The 22898-nt window shown below is 41.5% G+C and overlaps 1 protein-coding gene across 10 annotated transcripts in view; it reads left to right on the forward strand.

Moving 5' to 3' along the window:
- mbnl3 (muscleblind-like splicing regulator 3) overlaps positions 1 to 22898 on the forward strand; it is a 30649-nt gene that overhangs the window by 668 nt on the left and 7083 nt on the right. For 2 of the 10 annotated variants that reach the window (XR_004697163.2, XM_035160815.2), the window contains exons 3-9: positions 7301 to 8295; positions 14168 to 14332; positions 14824 to 15027; positions 15122 to 15364; positions 16677 to 16830; positions 19859 to 19969; positions 22193 to 22287. Coding sequence is in view for 9 of the 10 variants with exons in the window: in XM_035160815.2 (XP_035016706.1) it covers positions 8122 to 8295; positions 14168 to 14332; positions 14824 to 15027; positions 15122 to 15364; positions 16677 to 16830; positions 19859 to 19969; positions 22193 to 22287 (1146 nt within the window). In the remaining variant the exon portion in view is untranslated. The other 8 variants (XM_035160810.2, XM_035160814.2, XM_035160816.2 and 5 more) reach the window with 6 other exon arrangements.

Consider the following 22898-nt stretch of genomic DNA (forward strand, 5'->3'; position numbering starts at 1 on the left):
TTTAACTACAAGTTGTATTTTGTTGTAAAATGAATGTATCATTGAGTCCAAAGCTGTTAAAGGTCCAGTGTGTACGATTTAGGTGAAAGGGATCTATAGGCAGACATTGGATAAAAAATAATCTTAGTGATGTTTTCATTAGTGTGTTTCATCTGAATTGTATGATTTCTTGTTTTCTTTACCCTAGAATGGGCCTTTTATATATACAAATATTTTATATTCACATCGGGAGCCAGTCCTCTTTACGGAGGCCGCCATGTTTTTTATAGTAGCCCAGACTGGACAAACTAAACACCTTTTGAGTTTTTATGACAACTGAAGGCTACCACAGGTTCTCTGTCATGTTTGGAAGGGGAGGGTGAGGTGAGGGGTGTTCAGCTGCAACATGCAACTTCACCACTAGATGTCACTAAATTCTACACACTGAACCTTTAAGGTTCAGGTTAGGTTAAGGTCAGGTTAGGTTAAGGTCAGGTTTAGTTTATGCTTGGTTAGGTTAGGTTAGGTTAGGTTAAGGTGATGTTTAGGTCAGGTTAAGGTTAAGCATAGGTTTAGGTTAAGTTAAGGTAAGGTTTAGGTTTGGTTAAGGTTTAGGTAAGGTTTAGTTTAAGGTTATGGTGAAGGTTAGGGTTAGGGTTAGTCTACAGGAAATGAATGTAAGTCATTGCAGTGTCCTTGAGAAGTGTGTGGGGGGGGGGCACGTGTGTGTGTGTGTGCGGGCACGTGTGTGTTTGTGTACTCATTTGTATTTACCTCTTAAGGACCTTTTCCAGTATAAACACTGACCATGTACCAGTAGACCTCAGTAGGACCTTAACCTGGTTCCACCAAGCGAAACTTAATGTCTTAGGTCCTGGTTAAGGTTTGGAGTAAGATGTAAATTGTGGTTAGGTTAAGGTTGTGGTTACGTATGAATTGGTCATGGATAAGGTTTTTGTTTGGCCGTCCACAACGAATGGACGTCAATGCAAAGTCCTAATAAGGATAGCTGCACAAATTTGTGTGTGTGTGTGTACGTCTGCAGCCAACATTCATAAATGTGTGTGTCGTTTCAGTTCAGGAGATTGAGCCTTGTCCTTGTTTACCTTGTTGGGTCAGATGGCTCACACACACACCAGCCACCATGGCAGACCGTGTTGTTGACACTACTTGCCTTCATACACTCTATGTGTATGTATTTCCATGCATATTGTATCGCCATTATTTTGTTGTTAGTTAACGATACAGCCAGTCAGGACGAGTTCACTCTCCCTTTAGGCTGTGGACTCTGCACCAGTCGAGCTAGTTTTTCTCCACTAATATAAACACAGATAAACTGAAACAGACACCCATGTTGGTCTTTCTGTAGTTGTGAGGACACTTGTTTACATAGTGCCTTACCTCAGTTCACCCCAACGCTAGCCTTGACCTTATTCTAACCTTATATCTAAACACAAAATATAAGCCTCAAACAGCCATTTGAACTTGTGAGGCCAGTCTCACAACAACAAGGCTAAACAAAGTTTCTTCCACAAAGTGAAAGAAACACACACACATGAACGCAGCCATATTTCCCACGTAACCTGTTTTCATTTCCCCTCTGACACAGACCCACATTAATTGGTGGTGAAACTTCATCTTTTACGGTACAAATAAAACTGTTTGCCAACAACACGGCAGCAATAAACAAATTAAAACTTTATGCAAACAACACAGTATTGGTTCACCTGTAAAATCTGCACTGGTTGTATAGTGTGATGGAACTGTTGTGTGTTTACTTGAATGGGTTAGAGCTGTGGTGCTTTAATGAGCTGAAAGGATTATTGATATTTAACCTAATTACTTTGCTCCCCCCCCCCCATCCCCCCTCCAGGCTGCAGGATCTCACTCTAATTGTGATTCGCAGTTCTCTCACCTTTTACTTTTTAATCAATCATCTGGCTATGGATGTTATCCTGTTTGGCACATGAACGTGTCACTGCTCTCGAAAGAGTCATTGTAGTGTAACTGTGTAACTATCAATGGCGGTGATGAACAACTTCAGGATTTGTTGTAAAACTACCTGTGATTTTAATAATTTCAATTCACCAGGCTGCTGGGAATGATGGGAACTCCAGATAAGCTGAAACTTCAACCAGTGATCAAACTTAAACTGACACTTTCAGCTCTTGAATTTTAGCTGTCACTCAAATATGTATACTTTGAGTTTTTAGATTATATATATATTCGTTATCTCAACTATTTCACATATTTCACCTGCAAAAACCTTAAAAAAAAAAGTAAAGTTCCTTCATTGAAGTTCAATATATTTGGTTGTATTTGTGTTTTTCTTTTTATTTATAGTCATAATAGGTATTCGTAAAAAAGTTTATGGTTAAACTGTGAAATATCAAGCCTCAATAAAATGTCTTTGTCATTAATGTTTAATAACAGCATCTTTCATTGCTGAATTGTATTTTAAAAATATGTTTAAAACTGCTGATATATCAGATTGGAAATTTATATTCCCTAATCTTCTTTTTGGCATTTTCACAGTAACTGATATCAGCTTCACCGAGCACTCACTCTTAAACTGACACTTCTCTCAATAGTTAGAATCAACTATAATTTATTTCAGTTCTTCAATTTTAACTGTCATTTCGACTGTTTATAAAGTACTGTAATTTATTTCAATTACCACTTCAACTCCAGTATCATCTCATAACACTTTACATTCCCTTTTACTGCATTTGCCTCGATGTTCCTAATTGAGAGGAATTCAAAATAAAATCAGCACTGCAAAAAAACTTGAAACTTTCCATCAACCACTGGCAAAAAATGAAAGCACTAATCATGGCACTCAGAATACTCCCCTGCCCACCATGTTCATGACAAAGAAATGAGCAAAGGGGAAAATCTAAGAGTAGAAATAAAAGTGTTAATGTGTCACTCTGTCTTTCACTGACTGCATGTGTGACCCATTAAAGTTTCACAGTTATAACTTTGTGCGAGCTGATAAGGTGCAGCAGGGCCGTCTGTTCAGGTGGCATCCGGCCTGCACACACCAGCCATGATGCTGACGTCAGCGCTCTGGTGAAGGTTACTCTGTAGGTAGCTCTTTGGTGCACTGTGTTTGATGAGGGACGCAGTGCGCTGGAGTCAACAGCAGCCACCCCCAACCGTCCTCCTTATACCCCCCCCATGTCCTGTTCCACCTACATGTTGACCCCCAACTGCTGACTGCTCTTCTCCCTGCAGACACCTGAAGACAGGCAGCCGCACAGTGACTGTTAAAACCAGGGCAGTTAATATTCAGCAGTCCACATCCCCGTATGACTGTTAATGCTGTTATAAGCTGTTCAGAAAGCAGAAACTATTTCTGTACATAATGTACAGTGAGTAGGTGCCTGAATTACAGCTGAAAGAATTGATTCATTGATCGAAAGAAAATTGATTTCATTTATAATTCTTTTCTAGTTCCAACCTCTTCAATCTTAGGATTTGCTACTTGTTTTTATCATCTATGATATTAGATTGAACATATTTAGATTTTATAATGACAAAAGAATTAACTCAAAGTCATCACAACGGCATCTTCTCCCTTTTGGCATTTCATTTATCGATTAATCAAAAAAACAATGAGCGGATAATTGAAAATTAAAAAAGATAATAATAATATCTACGATACGTCGATATCAAGTTAATATGCAACAATTTTGTAGTGGATTAAACTATTTAGTTTCTTTTTAAGCAAAAATGACTATTACAATGTCATCTATCACAGTAAACTGAACATATTTCGGTTTTAAATCTGAATAAATCTACTTGAGCTGTAGGGAATTATAACAAGCATTTTTCACAAATTTCTGACATTTTATAGACCAGAAAATGAATCGTTTAATCTAAAAAATTATCAGTATATTCTTTTTTTAATGAAAGTAATCGTCACTTGCAGTCACAGAATATCCTATCATACTTAAAGCTTATTTTCATGCTTTCTTATGAATACAGTCGTATATGAATGAATAAAGCCATTCATCCGTCTTTTGAGATATTTGTGGACTGTGGGTGCAAATGCAGCCTTGAGCATGGAGCATCCAGCCCTTTCTGCTCGAGCAGAATTCTTCATCAATATTTAGATGTAAGAACATTTCAAGCCAATTTCTATTCACTCCTATTATTGCATCTTAATTCGTTTCTCCTCAGCTGTTTGTTAAGCCTGTATGAGTTGCAGACTCCTTGTTTTATCGCTGCTGTGGTTATAGTGTTGTGAGATGTTTCACTTCCACAGCACTATCTTTTAAAAAAGGACTGCATAGCATCAAATGATTGCGAGTAGACATTCTGTATTTTACATAATGCAGATGATCCATGTCACTGTTTCCGTACATTTTGAGGAACTGTGGCTGTTTGTCGGGTTTCTTAAAACTGTGACAACTCTGGTATGTTTTTTTTATTCTTAAACCCGAATGTTGGGTAACTGTTGATATGTCGCATTTTGGAATGAAGGTCTGTATTGGAGGTTATATTTGTCTACTGCTGTTGATGAATTATTAATTGACTAATGTGCAGATCAGTCACAAGGTGAACTTACATGGGGTAAACCATCACAACTCTTTGTGTGTTTACTGCTTTTTAAACATACGGATGGCAGTTTCAGGCCGTCGGTCCGTTGGTCGTCTGCTGAAATATTTCAGCAACTTTCAAATGGATTGCCATGACATTTTGCACAGACATTCATTGTCCTGGGACATTTAATCCTCATGACTTTCAGGACCCTCTGACTTTTCATCAAGCACCACCAACAAGCCAGAGTTTGTACGTATCCTCTGAAATGATGGTGATTGGCACAAAATTCATGACATTCCTGGTTTACAAAGTTAACTAAGTAGATTTCTGACTTTTCCATTTGTGCTGATCTTAAGTTGACATTTTATTTTTTTAGTGGGTTCGGGTTAGAGTTAAGTACCTTAATGAATGCCTGTAAGATTGCTATAACATTTGGTACACACATTGTTGACACGCTTACAATGAAGTGACCTCTCCTACATAGTCATCATCGGGTCAAAATTCTTGAACAAATAACTGCAAAACAAAAGATCCTATCAGAACACTTTGCCTTTATTTATAGTTAGAAAAGTTAAGCAACAACTTAAACTGAGTTGTTGAAAATGTAAAACACTGTAACTTCTAAACGTTTAAAGCATGATGGCATTTTGATGTTCAGCAGTTTTGGCCTAAAGTTATTTGTGAGTCATCTGTCCATGATCATGTCCCACGTCCTAAAGTTCTGTGTTTGGAGATAAAGTGGCTGCGCCCCCACTTATGAGTAACTAATTAATAAAAACGTACTTGCTGTCTGAATATTAAATCCACTGGCTTTCACACAGCTCTCCCATGTCGCTCTGTCTGTTCAGGAACAAACACAACCCCCAGGCTTCTCACTTTTAATCCACATGTATATTTTGTCATAGCATGATTTCTCTATTTTTAACTGTGCCCATTGTCTCCCAGTAGCCCCGATGGAGGCCAAAGACAAAGCTAACAAGGAAAGGCTTGGTTAAACAGTTGGTGGATTTTTTTGGTGGGGGGCTGAAACTCCTGGAAAACATGTGTCGGTGATAGGTCGTCACATGTGCATATTCAAAGGTACAGGGTGGAGCAGAAGCTGGAATGGATTTGGAGGAGAGCCAGTGTTGCTGTGTAGCTTTCCAGGAATGGGTGCAATGGCAACTGTGCGCCATTTGGTGTCTGGTGTGGCGAGAGCGAGTGGGGGGGGGGGAAGCAGGGATTGTTGCTGAGGAGCATTTGGATGATGCAGGTTTGCATATTGCTGAGCTGCGTCGTCGGGGGCGTGCACAAGCTGATGTGGACATGAATGCAGGACAGGCAGATCTGCAGGAGGAGTGCTTGCCCCCACCCCCACAGAAAAGTTTCTATTGATCTGTAGGTAGACGGGGAAGAGGGGGAGGAACGGACGAGCAGGACGGTAAAGCCAGCAAAGCAGTAGCTGTACCTGCTCCTCTCTCATCCTGCCTTCTTTTTTTTTAGATCTTGTGTTTGAAGGTGGGTGTATCAGTCCCTCCCCCCTCATCTCTCCTTCACCCACTCCATTGCAGTGTGTTCCTACGGGGCTGTCTAGCTGCACGCTCTCACATACGCACACACACACGCTCGTTCCTAAACAGCCCCCCCTCCCACCGTTCATCCGTCTGTGTCTGCCGCCATCAGACACAGAGAGTGATAATATCTGCCCATCTCCTCCTCCTATTTGCCGTGCTCCTCCTCTCCTGCATCTTGCCTATTGATTATTCACTTGTGCGTTCATTTACCACAGTGTCTCATACAAGATAGCCCTCCTTCCTCTTTAATTTATCTCATGTCTTTAATACAGTTTGGACTTTGCCTTCCTAAATCGTACTTAATTTTTATTACAGTGATTTATTATCTGTATTCAGTTACGGTCTGGACACGTCACTCTGCTCCCTCACTGCATGCTTCTCCCTTGCATCAAGACTTCCTCCACCTTGTCTGTGCAGAAGACAAAGCTGTTCGGAGTCCGCTCTGCGTTGTTGTACAGTTTGAATATTAACATGTGGCTCAGCCATGACTGTGCTGTACCAGTGGAAAAAAAAAAAAAAAAACCTGGGAGGAACAAGGACGGGCTCTGTGGAGGGAGGAGCTGCTGTGGAAGCGGCCCTGTCATTGGTCGGTGACGTGTTCTGCCTGCCTGCAAAAGCTCGCCCGGTTGGCTGCTGCTCTGCATTGAGCACAGCAGTTGTGAAGAATTACCCCTTCTCCTTTCTGCCCAGTCTCTCTCTTTCCTGCCTCTTCCCCTCACATTAATGACTGTCTGGGAATCATCGGTGTCGACCACGTGTGCCAGCCTGTGCCACCTCAAGGACACCGCTGTTCACAGTATATTGCAGCAGGATTCCCATCAAGTTAGTCAGTTACTTTCTGCTCCGTGGGGCTCAGGGGAGTTGAAGTGACGTCTCTGTCCTGCCTGCAATCTCCCTCCATCCTCTCTCTTCCTCCCTCTCCCTCTCTCTGTCTCTCTCTCTTTCTCTCGTATCACTTAATCAAGACGTAGCTTGCCCTTTGCTGTTCATTGCTGCCTCCCTCCCTCCCGTATGCTCCGCTCCCCTATGTGTTTGTCCTCGCTTTTTCTCTTTGGCTCTGACGCGTCCACCCTCCTGCCTCCTGGTCCTCATCACCCTCCGCTTTAAACAAGCTCCACACAAGGTTGCGGCTTCACATTCAAATTTTTCTCCTCAACAGGCTGCTCGTTTTTGTTCATGCCTTGGATTAATGTTTGCCCTTCTGCTTTTGCAATCCACAGCAAGACAACAAGCAAGGACATGCAGAAGAGAGGTCAGTGAGGAGGATGACAACAGAGGAATAAAGGACAGCGAAGGAGGGATGAGAAAGAGACTGAAGTAAGAGGAGGAAGTGGAACTCTGAAGGGCCTACTGCGAGGGGTTGTCTGCTGCCGTCTGACTTTGCTGGATGAGAGCAGGACGGGGCTCAGTGTGTGTTTGGCCTTGAATCGAGGCTATATTTCATCCTGACAGCCACAGTCATCCATCCCATGTTGCTGAGCTGCAGTCCCAACATATCCTGAGCGGAGCCGCCACCTCGTCTCATCAGTGCAAGGAGACCTTCCCTATACGAGGTTCTGCTTTTTTTCCCCCGTTCTACAGTAATCTTCCTAAAGATAACTAGCACCACAGAGACTACCACAGCCTCGGCCATGTTGACGTGAATGTAACGGTGACTTACGGTGGGCGTCCTTTAAGTCAGACGAAGGCGCAGATGCTCAGCAACATATCTAAGCATTCCAGAGTGATGTCCTCAGAGTAGTTTCATTTTTTTTCCTTTTTTTGAGACAGAGCTGGCCTCTGCTCACGGTCAAGGCCCTCTATCTCGCCCCAGTGAAATCTCAGCTGCCACATTTCCCAGGAAGAACTAATAAACATCCCCCAAAATACATTGAACGCAAGGACTCGCTGCCTATTTGTGCTGAGGAAAAAACAGAGAATATTTTTGCTTCTCTTTCCTCTCTGTTTTGCTGGGGATCCTTTTTCGTGCATGAACATTAGTCACCCTTGCACTCGTCAGACATTTTTCCGTCCATCTGTTTAGTGTTTGTGAGCATCTCCAATGGCTGTCAGCATGAGCATGGGACGGGACACCAAATGGCTGACCCTGGAAGTGTGTCGTGAGTTTCAGAGAGGCACCTGTTCAAGGTCTGATGCCGAGTGCAAGTTTGCCCACCCCTCCCGGAGCTGCCATGTGGAGAACGGCCGAGTCATCGCCTGCTTCGACTCGCTGAAGGTAACGGTGCGACACACATTGCACTCATCATCGACACTTGCCATATTACATCATGTTTGTTTAGACGTGTGTATTATGGTTAACGTCAGGTCCGTTGATGCCATCTGGTTCTGCAAAGTATTGTATAAATACTGAAGTTAAGCTGGTGCCCGCTTATTCGACACATACACAAACACACCCATAGACACACACAAAGGTTTCCTGTAGTTTCATAGTGGAGATGGTCTTTATTTCAGGTGAAGTGGCTCAATTCTGAAGAAACAGCAGAGGTGCTGTTTCAAACATCAAATACTTCATGAGTGTGACTCTGGTTTAGGGCGTCATCCGCTAATTAAATTCTTCAATGAAAAAGATGCAGCACAATCAGTTCAACAATTTCCTGAGGGAAACTGTGCAAACTATGTCAGTTGGTCAGTAGATGGATATCAACTTTTTTTGCTGTTTAAGCAATTCATACTAGCAGTATATTTTACTGTCAAAATAAAGTGCATCTAAATGTTATATATATAATATTCATTGCGCCGAGATGTTGCAATAGCATCAGGCTCCCAGACCAAAACAAAGGCTTTGTCGGCCACAGCTCCCAAGGTGCTTTGTCCATGGTCATTGGGTGTTGGGACATCCTCTGAAATCAGCCCCTAAACACACAATCACAAGCTAGCAGCCAGTTAGCACGGCTAGCATCATTGGGATAGTCATGTCATGCTGTGTGTAGCCCGCAGACTGTATATAAAAGGTGAAGCTACATTATTTGTGTTTGTGACAGGTATGTTTACAGTGTTTCACTGCAGAACGGGCGAAAATGTGTGTGTCCCTGGGTGACATTTCTGCATCACCACTGATCGAAGCTGGAGTCTTTATACACGTATGAAGAGAACAGGGAGGGATTCGCGTGCACTCACATGAACCAGCACCCGGACAAAGAACAGAGAAGCTTGTATCACTTCACACAGATGTGTGACATCATTCTCTACAGAGGACGCCATTACACCACTGAAAATAGTTGTTTACAGCTATTTTAAGGTTTAAAATCTTGTATATACATATATTAAACCTCTAAATTACCTGAAATACAAAGGCCAGTAACACTGCCCTACACCACTAGGTTACCATGGCGCCCAATCAACATACTTCATCACACTGGTTAAAGATCATGTAAATCCAATACTACCATATTATAGCAGTCCTACTTACTGATTTAAGCAATGCTTGAAATAATAATAATAATGATACAAATAACAATAATAATAATAATACAACCACAGTTGCTTTTGTATAAATGGATAATTCCCGACAAGTTGTATGTTCTATGATTGTAATGGATTTTATTCCCTCCATGATTTAACTAAAGTTATTTCGAAAGCCCTCTCATTAGTTTAATGACTCTTATAATGCAGATATTTAGCAAATCTTTATTGGTTTAACTCTTTTAATACACCTCATTTTTGCTGTCATTACATATATTTTAATACTCATCGTATTCATTTAGATATTAAATCAAACACATACGTCTTGGAGGATATTTGTCAGAATCCAGGATTCTCAGTGTCCACTGTATATCGTCATATTGCCCAACCCTAATTTAAACCAGGCAAACTGAAACAGCATTCTCTAGATCTAAACACATGTAGATGCGTTTGTCAGAAACACGTCCACCTTCTCTCTTATCAATATATTCATTATTTCCATTTGGCCGACACGTAATCTCCTGCTCTGCTCCACCTCTGATGTGGGCTAGTCGGTCATCGCTGCAGCTGCTCTCCTGACTCTGATCCTCTCTCTTCCGCCACAGAACCACCGTATTATCACGACTCGCACAGATCAGAAAAACTGACGCTCTGACAAGTGATGTGATGCTGTACTGTATTTTAGAAAAGCTTTGACTATAAATGGACAATTGTGCCGTAATCAAGAATTGACTGTGTCTGTGTCAGGGTGTGTGTCTGGATGCACGTGTGTTTTTGCAAGAGGTTTTGTTCGACCAGCTTTCCTGCAGCGAAAAAGTGAGACCAAGACAGGGGGCTCTCTGTCTGAGTGCAGCTGCTGTCTCCTGGTTTATTGAGTTAGAATTTATTATTCAGCCATTTTTCTGTATTATGTCCTCCAGAGCAGGAGGGAGCTGTGGAGAGAGAGAGAGAGGGAGAGAGAGAGAGAGGGAGAGAGAGAGAGAGAAAAAGAGAGGGGGGCCTAGCAACAGCACAGGAGTGCTTACCCATTGGATAGTTTGATCTTCCTGAGTGGCACGGCTGTTTTTAGCACAGAGCAACAGCCTGGCTCTATACTGGTTGTATTGATGGGAGGAAGAGGCGAGCTGCTTTGTACCAAAGGCAGAGAACAAGCATTAAAGGACATGTTTGGCTGGCGGAAGCCGCAGGGTCATGTTGTTAGCTTGAGAAAGAACTGAAGTTGGTGACAGTTGAAGGTCAAAGCGGCCTTCTTTATCAGGAGCCGCAGCAGAGCTTTGGTGCCAGCGCAGTGTGTCAGCAACCACCTCTTTACACCAGTGTTTCCATCCTCATTGTTGTTCAGGGTTACACTCAGCTGACAGTTGTGTTTGGTCGACTGACTAGAAAAACAAAGAAGCACCACATGCTGTGCTGTGCACCACAGAGCCGCTCTACAGCATCCCTCCTTCCCCCTGCTGCCCACTGAAAGGAGGATGTTTGTTACTTTCATGGATTTATCTGCTAATGGCCTCCCTCCTCCTCATCACCGTCACTCCCATATCTGGTAACTCCGGCTCGGTCCGACCTGACCGCTGTCGTTCCCTGTTGCTCCTCCATTAGCTCTGTGTGGTTGGTCTGAACCTGCTGCAGGGGAGGGGGGGGAGGGAGCTCACCTCCCAGTTCTTTTTACCTTGTTATCTGGAGTGCTGCTGTCATCTCATGTGATTAGTGTGGACATCACATCTGTACAATATACTGTAGATTTAAGAGTGACTTTTGGATGGCTTCATGGTATAGGACGCAAGTTAGGATTATTTCTGTTATTGATTGATCTGCAGCAACTTAAATATTTGGTCTGTAACATGATGTAAAATACAAAAGCTGACAAAGTTGTCAGATCCAACGACAACGCCTCTAAAATGCTTCTTTTGTCCAAATAACAACCCTAAACCCAAACATCCTCGGTTACTCCCCACTTTTGGGGAGCAGTCATGTCGTCCATCTTCATAAACTGTCTATGGGCTCCACTGAGGGGCTTTTATCTGTTTAGCATGTCAGCGTGCTAACATTTCATAAATTGTACCAAACATATAGTACACCTTATGATTTAGAGAGTAGCATTAGCTTTGCAGGTATTTCCACATAAACCAAATAACTGAGCAAATAAATGTCTATAGATTTCTGTACCAAATTTCTTTGCAATTTGTCCAAAACTAAATATACATATTTCACAAATCAAAAAAACAAAATGTCAGTCTGGTGCAAGGTGAAAACTGAGGGCATCTCTGAGGAGCATGAATGTCTGCTTGTATAATATATGGAAATAATACAAAATACAAAAAAACGATAATGGTAACGGTTAAGATTTGTGCAGCGATCCTGTTTAACAATGTCCTTTCTCTCTCCTCTCCCTGAGTGCAACAACAACACCCCACTGTATTTACAGGGGCTTTCTCTGTGTTGTTTGATGTGTTGCTATGGCTACCAAAAGGAGGATTCCGGACCCGATTCTCTCATCAACACCACTTATTGGCCTCTTTCTCTTCCCCAGATTTTCTAGCTTTTATGAAGCTCTTGTGTCTGAATCAATCTTCGTGTTGCCAGAGCACAAAAATTCAGTCTGTAATTTTGTCCAGCTTTTGTGTTTCGAAGCAAACACTGCGTACGCTTTATCACCAGGCTCATTAAAAGGTACTTTTCTTTCCCTCTGAGCTTTAGCAGCATTGCTGGGCTCATGGGCCTCACTCCTCGTTACAGACTCATCCCTGAGCGCACAGCTCGCTGACGCAAAGCTTGCTCCCTCTCGGGTGTAGGTGACAGTGTTTGTGTGAGCCCATGTAGCATCCTGGCCATTTTTCAAGCTGCTACATGCTGTATAATTTGTTGTCTGGTGTGTGATATGAGTCTCTCTTGGTTGCCGGTACTGGAGACACTGGATTCACGTAGTTCTCCTTGATGCTAAACCCCTTTTTTATGCGTCCTCATCTCAGCGCGACATCATCCATCAACGTCATAGTCTCTGCACTATGACGTCAGTTTGTCTTCAGTTGTGCAGCATGCTCGTGTCGCGGTCACATAATGAGAGATGTCTCGTGTCTCTGTGGTCTGCTGACAGAGGATGCAGCTGATTCTCAGTGGAGGTAGTTTAGCGGGTTAGCAGCACATCCGCAGGGGAAGACAGCTGCTGCCGGCCCAGGGGGTTTAATGCAGACTGCAGTTCCTCCTCTGAGCGCGTGTTGACCTGCAGTGTTCCTGCAGCACCATCTTCACCTTCCCCACAGACTCTGGCAGGGATGAAGGACACTGCTTTAACGGCAGTCTGTGACCAAATGAATTGCTTTTAAATACCCGGCTCAAAATTTCATTGAGGAAGCCAAAATTGAGGAAGCCAAAAATGACAAGTAAAATGGGGCATGAAGAATTATTTCAGAACAAAATCATGTGTGGCAGTGACTGCTGAAAGTAAATTACAGAAATACATCAGTGTATTAAAGTAATTATTAAGTAATTGAAACATTTGCAAGCTTTTATTAACTAAACGATTCATCAAAAACTGTTGATTCTTTGTTCATGGTGTAATCGTTAGTTGCATCCCTAAAATTTTGATTACAGTGTCAGATTAATTTGTCATTAGGGAAAATCAAAGCGTTATATTCTAATGTTATTTGAAGATTTGCACACAGGACAAATTTAGTCCATAAGTACAGCTACAGAAAACAGTTGAACCATCATGTAGCATCCTGCTTAATGAATAGTTACATGATGCTCTTTGTTTATTGGATTAGCATGTTTGATAATCGTGTGTGTGTGTGTGTGTGTGTGTGTGTGTGTGTGTGTGTGTGTGTGTGTGTGTGTGTGTGTGTGTGTGTGTGTGTGTCCTTCACATGACCGGAGTTTAAAACTCATGTCAGTTATGTGCACCTTCTCAGGTTTGTGAATAACGTCTTTCTAAAATGATCAAATAATGCAAATATAATAATCCATCATATTATTCTGAAGGAGATTTACTCATTTTATCTCTTCTCTTCACTAAACAAGTATCATTATATTTTTATTTTCACTGTCTCTCTGTAAAGTTGTTGGTGTATCTGTTGCTGTGATAGTTCCCACACAGAGATACAGTATCAGTCACACAGGACAGTGAGACTGGAGCATATGTTCTCACTCTCCAGTTTTATCTCTTGTCACTGTGGTTTATTTGATGTCTCCCACTGTGGAAAATCCAAAGCTGACTCAAATACTACACCTGGCATTTCAAAGTGCCTAAGAACGTGTCAGTAATAGTTTGAAATTAAATGTACACTTTGATTTTAACTAAATGGCCTTATTATGTGTAATTACTGCGTGTATTCGTCCAAAGAAAGTTATGTTTCAGTTTTGCTCCGTTTATTGTTGATTGCAGCATAACATGCTTTAATGCAATGGACCCTTTTAGAAAGTGTTGCATGAATTATGCAACATAAGATCTTCAGGGACTTCATTAGTACTTTATTTCTACATAATTTACAAGACAGTTCATAGACACGTTCATCGGAAAACACGTCTGACTCTTGTAGTTCAACAAATTGTGCTTGATGATAAGTCCTCAGCTGAACTTAGATGGGTTGATTGATTTAGCCTCAATCATAATATTCATATTTCACTGCCATGTCACCGTAAAGTGTGTGTTCTCACTCTCCTCTCCTCCTCCTCCTCCTCCTCCTCAGGGACGCTGCACACGTGAGAACTGTAAATACCTGCACCCACCTCCACACCTGAAAACCCAGCTGGAGATTAACGGGAGGAACAACCTGATCCAGCAGAAGGCGGCGGCCGCCATGTTGGCTCAACAGATGCAGTTTATGCTGCCTGGAACCCAGCTGCAGCCCATAGTGAGCAGGCCACAGCAACACTTTTTTAACAAATGCAAATGCACACAGTCATGCCTGCAGGTAGAACTTGCTGGCAGGATTTTTCACAATTTCTCTCTTTCTACACAAAAAAAGAGAAGAGGATTTTCCCAGTTACTTGCTTTGACTTTCTGGTCATGTACAGTGAGAATTATATTTTAAAATCGTCATAATCCCAGTAATATATTTACTGGGTATTTTCAAGTGAAATTATTATGCCAAATGATAATTTGGTTACCGCCACATTGTATTTAGTTTAATGCAATCATCTTTTTTTTATGTTGATTTGCTTCAAAGAGTAATCATGCCACTCACAGTACCTGAATTCTTCTCAGTACTATAAAAAGCCCATAGTACTGGTTACTGGTTATGTTACCACCAAATCCTCTTTAGCTCTTTCTAGTTTTACTGTAAACTCTGTCGTAACTTGTTGTTTAGTCTCACTTGTCTCAGCTGTTCTCTCTCTCCCTCAGACCACATTCTCGATGACGCCCTCCCTGGCAACCAGTCCCAGTATGGCGTTCAGTCCCTATCTGAGCCACATGGGCCACGGCATGGGCTTGATGCCTGAACTGCTGCCCAGTACGCCCCTCCTGGTCCCTGGGAGTCCCACCGGCCTGGCAGCCATGGGCAACGGCACCTCTGCACAAAAACATGTGCGCACAGACAAGCTGGAGGTATGTGGCCTGTGTGCAGTTGTTGTGTTTCTATGTTTGGCCAAAGTATGATGAAAAGTAAATGATGACCCGTGCTCCCTCTGGACCCTGCCAGGTTTGTCGGGAATTTCAGCGCGGTAACTGCACGCGGGGCGAGAGCGACTGCCGCTACGCTCACCCCCTGGAGGCCGGCATGGTGGACTGCAGCGAGAACTCGGTGATAGTCTGCATGGACTACATCAAGGGCCGCTGCAGCCGAGACAAGTGCAAGTACTTCCACCCGCCTGCTCACCTGCAGGCCAGGATCAAGGCTGCACAGCACCAGGCCAGTCAGAACGCGATCACCAACACAGGCTTGGTGAGTCCGTCGTAGCACAGTGACACGGACAAACACTGGGAATCTATTCTCTTTACACCAACAGCAAATGTTGACCGAGGGGTTGAACGCTTTATCATTGATAGATGGAAACCTTCAGCATAAAAAAACTCAGGCGTAAATAAATACCGTCTCAAATGTTACAAGTCAATATCTGCAGTGAAACACTAGAGGCCTTCCTCCTCTGCACTTGAACATTATTAACTGATGCATTGAAGGATCAGGGTGTTGAAATGTGATAGTGTATACTCAGGATTCAGTTTTTCATGCAGCTGTGCCTGAGTGAAGCAAGCTACGAGATTTAAAGTTTACATTGTGAGCAGCTTTAAGATAATCAGGTCAATCTGATGAAGGAAAACAAGAAGCTACACTACAAAACTCAACTAAAATACAAATACAAAGTAGTTAAAGAAATAAAAAAGAATATGTTCAAGGTTTGGCTGTTTATGCCGTCAGCTGTTTAAATGCAAAACTATCCCTGTTTGTTCTGTTCTGTGTGGTCACGAGGGCTGTCGACAAATATTCCAAATGTAATTATATAATTTAATTGTAAGGGTAATAGCAGCAATTGTGAAAATGAATATTTGATTCTGAGAAAGAAAAAAAAACATCATGAGATCTTGGTCAAAAGACGGTAAATTTGTATTGGTACTTATAAGTTGTACACAAACTAAATAAGTAAGAATTATTCAATAAACCAATTCAGCACATCCAGGGCACATCTCAGACATATTGAGCATGGACCTCATAAGCAAAAATGTATATTTAAATTGTTCAATGGTTTTAGAACATTATTTTTACAGCCTGAGGTAAATCAAGTTGTATAATGAAAAACTTGTTCCTGCATCAGCCTGACATCACATCCTACTATTTCATACTGTTTGTTAAAGGTAGTTTTTTTCCCCATATACATGTTTTATTCATGTTACTTGTGTGTGTCAAAGGCCTCGTCTTGTCGTCCACTGCAGTGTGATGTTTCAGCACTGGGCCCATTAGAGAATGAAATCATAGTAATCCCATTTTCCCCCTGGCCTGACCTCTGGGCTGTCCCACATCACTTTACTGCGTCTTAGATGCTGCAGTGTCCTCTTGTGGTGGGAAATAGAAATGATCTGTGTCAGCTGGATGTTGAGTCTAAAGGATACTTGGAGATTCGACTGGATATTAACCCTGACATCACACCAGATCATTTTACTTTAGGGGAAGTGTATGGACAAGTTTTGTAGCCCAGGATCCAGTGCTGAATATTAATTTCTTTCTCGTTCCTTCCTCTGGTTCTCCTCCCCCTGCCCAGGCTCTGCCGCCGGGGGTCATGCAGCAGCTACCAAAGAGGCAGATTTTAGAGAAGAGCAACGGAACTGCTTCCGCTATCTTCAACCCCAGCATGTTCCACTACCAGCAGGCCCTGGCTAACATGCAGCTGCAGCAACAAGCCTTTATCCCCGCTGGTGAGTCTCCACACACTTCAGCATCCATCCAGTGTGAGCGTATGGAAGAGCTAAACCATTATGGACTCCTCATACTTGACTAAAACGTGTCATGAACCAATAAACACACAGGTTTTTGGTGTTAAACAACTGGAAAGTATTATGGGATGCAGGGAGTTACAGCAGCAGTGGCAACAGTTGGCATGTTTTGTCTGTGAAAGTTTCTTTATCGTGTAACATGCTCAACTTTACCTCTTCTATCATAACATGCTTCTCTTCCTGCTTCTGTCTGTTGTGCTGCTTGCATTCGATTCACTCGGTTAACATACAATGAGAGTGGTTGGGGCCATAAACATAGTTTACTAAAAATATAATATCTTACAGTAATCACTACAGACTCGGTGGGGACATGCATTGCAGGATGTTGGAGATCCTGTTGAAAGTAGCAGCTAGCTGCAATACCACAGAAGATAAAACAGAACATAACAAGCACATCCAAAACAAGCCCGACTGTTTCTAACCCTATTTAAAGTCCTTTGACATGATTTTGACTATTTAATTATTTCCATATGTTTGTATATTACACTGGACGATATGTTGTTACTTAACAACAGGAGATACTTTATTTGAAGGAAGACATTATGGCTGCAAATGTTTAATATAATAAGTTTCATTAAATGAAATTAGGGCTGAATCCATCTATTAACTGATTAGTCAACGGACCGAGAATTAATTGCCAACCACTTAGTTGTTAAACTTGTTTATCAAGTTGCTGGTTCTAGTCCCTCAAATGTTTAAAATATGTTTTATGTACTTGTTTTACACAATTATGACTTAAACATTTTTTGTTTAAGTCATAGTTTAGACAAATAATCGGTTAATTTAAAAACCTTTCATTAGAATAATAATTATAGAATCAGTCCCTAATGAAACTTTTTCTACACTGGAAGATGTGGCAGTTAAAATAATCTTAGAAATACATAAACCGTGTTAATAAAATTGTTTTTCAAATGCATTTTGTTATTATATATGCAGCACATAATGAAGGGACATTAGTGGGTATCGCCACTGAACAGACATTTTTCATTTTATTGGGGCTGTAAAGAAACAGTGGTTTCTCGGTGAAAGGCTTTAAGCCTGTCAGACATGAATTATTGATATTCCACATACTTAAATTTAACAGCTCCTCAGCCAAAACCCCCACACACTTTGTGTTGTGTTCTGAAGAGAGAATATACTGAATACACAGGCTTATTTATTATACACAAGTTTTAGATTCTTGTTGCTTGGATATACTTAATACTCACGAGAGCTTCTGCATCATTTCTCTGCATCAGCTTCAAGCAGTTGACTTTTGTGCTGTTATCTACAGCTTGTGTTTGTGTCTGTGTGTGTTGGCGCACACATATCAACTCACTGTTGCAGCCTCAATGTCACATGTGCTGCCTGCAGTGACCTGAACCTGTTGACTTGTCTTTACCTGCTGCTGCCAGTTACAACATCTTCTTTACCGCTGCTCTTCTTTTCTTTTTGTTGACCTCTCGCTGTTCTCCTTGTCTGCTCTCATTTATTTATTGTTTTCAGCCCACACTCTTTCTATTCATAATGGAACCAGAGCCACTGGTATGACAGGAACAGTTCTGTATGGTTAGTGAACAGAAGCCTTTACTGAAAGACTTATTGATCATCTTGAGCATGTTTTGGAAGAGCATGTTTTAGCCGATTATCTTCAAAACATGTATATTTTGCAGCACTGTCAACAAATTATATGTTCAGGATTTTAACGTAAGGTTTCCTGTGAGAGGACGATGTATCACAGTGAATCATCACGTCATCACAGTTTTGTATGAAATTATTTAAATGTTTTTCGGAGGGTTGGTAGAAAACCTGGAGAGAGAAACATCGTGAGTGAAGTTTAACAAACTCATTCTGAGGTCACAGTCAGTCACATGTTCAGTGCCTCAAACACTACGACCACCAGGGTGCCCCGCGAGAACAGGTGATGTTTTAAAATCTCTATCTGATGTGGAGGAATTATGTAAAAATGATTTGACACACAAAATGTTGTGTTTTGCTACGGGGAAAAAAGAGAGAAACTACAATAATGGACAGTAATGAGATGAACAAGGGTTTTTACAGGGGCTTTAAAAGTCTTAAATAATTAATAATGTGAATTTTAGACTTTTCTAAACGTAAAAATGTTACATACAGGTCTTAAATGTGTTTTTGTCTTTAAGAGAAATGTTTTGGTGGCATGCACAGTTTGTCTCTTTGTGTTGTAGTTCTCTCTCAACGATACAGATATTAACAAACTGTATTAAAACCACAAACAAGACCAACATGAAAAAGTCTACAAACACGTCAGAATTTATCTGCCTTTCTCTTTCCGACAAAACATGGCATTCCAAGGGTTATTCTCTACTCACTATATCTTTAATTACGGTTAAGTGTTCCTCAAAGTGTTCTCAAATATTCCTTCATATCTGCTGCTCAACTTTAATTCATGATTGTCCGAAAAATCTGAAATCCCGGACGCAGAGTGAAGGTGAACAAGTGCTGTCCTGATGTATTTCTCTCTAACAAGCACCAATTATCTGTATGTTGGTTTGCACACCCTCCTGTACAGAGTAGAAACCAGCCGCTAGTCTACAGTTCTGTAACGTTTATGACATTTTCAGACATTGAGCTCAAGCTGCTCTGGTCTTGAGATTTGTCAATGTTGAGGTACATTCATGCCTTTGTGAGAACATGCAACAGATTATTATTATTATTCAGCTGCTAAAGACCATATGACAGACGTTCAGACTGTTTCATTGCATCATGTGTGTATCATCATGTCTTCCTTTCTGCAGTCACATTATAAAGCCAATAGCAGTTCATGAATTCATTTCAACTCGGTGCATGCATGTGTGACGTGTACGTGTGCCTACATGCTGTACGTGTGTGTGTGTGCCGGTGTGGCCGCCTGCTCAGGTAGTGGCTCAGGGAAGCAGGACGAGGTCCAAGCAGTCGACAGTCTCGCTTTAAGCCTTCCTCCTGTCTCTTGTAGGACTTATGAAAACCCCGGCCCCGCTGGCAGCGGAGAGCCGCTGGGAAAGGAGGGAGTGGAGCAGCTGCAGGCAAATCCCCAGCCGCTTCCTGTCAGTACCTGGACTGAGTGGTGAGGGGACCCCCGATAGGTTATCCATGTCCAGATAATACCTGTACCAGCCCCCTTTAACATCCCAGAGACTAGGCCAAACAGGTCGTAACTGAGCTGAGTGTAGAGTCGTGTTTCTTAGTTCGATACTAAAATATCAGAATAATTAAACTACTTATTGGATAATTTATTAAATGTAGATGTTTTGTCAGTACAATCCGTAACAATTACAGTATGTGTGAACCTGAATGGGCCACTCATCTGTGATAATGCAGTGTTCAGGTGTTGATTACAAAGAAATTATACTGAAATATTCAAGATCTATTAGAATCAGTCGTCTACCCCCACACACACTCACACACACAGAGGAGGAAGTTACAGTGTCATTTGTGGCAGCACAGATTAGTTACCGTCGCAAAACTTGAAGGTGGTGATTATACAGAGTTTCCTTAGGACGTGTTGTCACATGTGTGTGTATCTGAGTGTGTGTGACCACTTCCCCTTTGTGCACTTCATGACTTTGTGTTCTGCATCAGTAAAGCATTTACCACTGCTGCATGCGGAGACTGCGATAGCAACACGCAACATTTCGAAAATCATTTCACTGTTAGTAAAAGTAGAAACTCAGGAGATAGAACAAAGAGAAATGTTTTCTGTTTCTGTTATGAATCACCGTAAAGAGAGTTTCCAGGGATGTGTCACGCCGCTGTCGGGAAAACGGAGTATTTGAAGCTGCTGTGATTGGTGTCCAGCTTTCTGATCGTTGTTTTATTTGTTCCAGCTGTGATTTCCTAGACTTAAAGGGTTTAGTTCTCCAGTGAGTTAGCGTTGCTCTTCCATCATGTTGGGTGACTCAGATTAAAAATCAAGCAGTAAAGGCAGAAATATCCTGACTTTTGCTCCCATATATAGGTTTAACTCCCAAAAAGACTAGATACTACATTTCCCATAAAGCAATTAAAAGCATCAGTCCGTTAGATCCTCCATACCTGGAGACAACAACAAGAAATCAATGACACAAGTCTGCACTGAACTACTCACAGATACTGCAAATGTAAGTGTGGAGAAGGACGATTTGTCTTTGAGCCGAGATAAACTCTCAGTGGTTATTTTCTCAGACTTGACAAAACTCCTTCAGACACAAAAGGTCTAAGATAGTAGAATTCCTGGTGTGTAGCAAACTGACATTTAAGTGTAAATTAGGCAGCGTGATTTTAATAGGAATTAAAGATGCTGATAGAAAACAGATCACAGAATATACAGTTTCTTATATTGCAGTAAATGTATTGTCACTGTTTGTCCACAGCTCCTGCACCACAGGACATGTATGAGTTGAATGCATAGACTGTACGTAAATAAAGGTGGATGACGCATTTTCACATTTCCGACTATCCGGAAACAAACGCTGCCATCTTCTTCCCATCACGTCATTTGGAGTCAGAGTCTGCGCAGTAGCGATCGGGGGATGAAACCGTGGTTATGAGGTCACACCGATACACGTTCTCGACCTATCACGAGTCAGTCTCAGCTGTCAGTCATTACGTTTCACTTAGTTTTTAATTTAATTTCAATTAACAAATGAAAAACCATGTGTTTTAAAAACGACCTAAAATGACTGAAACGATCTTTGGAAAATGTTTTATCTAAGATGTACTTAGACTTTGTTCGTTCCATGTTCCATCCACTAACATGGAGTAAGCAGGATTTGTGACCTATACTGCAGCCAGCCACCAGAGGGCGAATGAGACACAATTACAAAAACTATTTTATTTGCAGATTTCAATCAATGGCATACGAGTTTGAGCTAAGCGCTAAAGAAGTGTCACATTAGAGCTGTGACGTTACAGAAAGAGGTTTTGTTCTCGTCCGGATCGTTGGCTCCCTCCATGCACATGCTCCGTCCATCGAATACAATGATCAGATCCTCCAGTCTGATTAGATTGTATGACTGTGTATTGCCTTGTTTGTTTAAATACCATTTGTTAGTGAACAGTGTTTTTTTGATTTATTTTGTAACTGGTCGGCTAATTAAATGTGTAATTTTCTTTGTCTCTTATTTTGTTTTGCATGTGTCTTGATACTTGTTCAAATTCATCCTGGCAATATCACTTGACTTGTGCCATAACTTTTTGATCCGACACATTTTGCCATGGTAACCATATCATTCCTGTCCCCCTCCCTACCTCCCTCCCTCCCGCCCACATCCTCGTCCTCTGTCTTTCGTCTGACTCGCCTGAATAAAAGTTCCCATGATGCACGGTGCCACCACCTCCAATGTTTCGTCGGCCTCGACCCCAGTCACCAATGTTCCTTTCGCTGAATCTGCCGCCTCAAATCAGGTTTGCTCCTTCATTTCAGTTCTCTTTTCTTTTAGCTTCGCAGGCTCTGAGTCTCTTTTTTCGTCAGGTTAAAGAAGCTGCTGCGAGTAGAGTCACACATGTCCACGTTTCATCTGTCGTCACCTTTGAGTCTGTTGTGAGCAAATGAAAACAGAATTTCGGAGGAATCCTAACATATAAAACTTTTTTCATCTCAATGTCTTTGTTTGCCATTGAACCATATCATTACTCCCTGTCTGTCCCAATATATGGACATACAGTTTATAGTGTGTCACGTGTCAGCACTGCTCTAACTGAAATACAGTACTTGGATTTAGCTGCTGAGTTACATAAAAATACATTTAAATTCTGTTGACTTTCAGATATGACTTTCCTCCAGTGACTGTTTATTTCATTTTATTCACTTCATCGCAGCTCAGAAGCAATAATCTGATCTTAGCTTTTTTTTGTGAAATGGTAAGAAAGCATTGTGATCGATTATTTGAGGAGCAGAAAGATGTGCAGCCACCAAATCTAATTCAGGCTAAATTATGTTATGTATTTGCTTAAAAACAATTTTAATAGTAGCCTTTAAAAGATGAATTGTGTCATATAAAGTTTTTATACACTGT

This window comes from Hippoglossus stenolepis, chromosome 7 (assembly GCF_022539355.2).
Source record: "Hippoglossus stenolepis isolate QCI-W04-F060 chromosome 7, HSTE1.2, whole genome shotgun sequence".
NCBI classification, from domain to species: Eukaryota; Metazoa; Chordata; class Actinopteri; order Pleuronectiformes; family Pleuronectidae; genus Hippoglossus; species Hippoglossus stenolepis.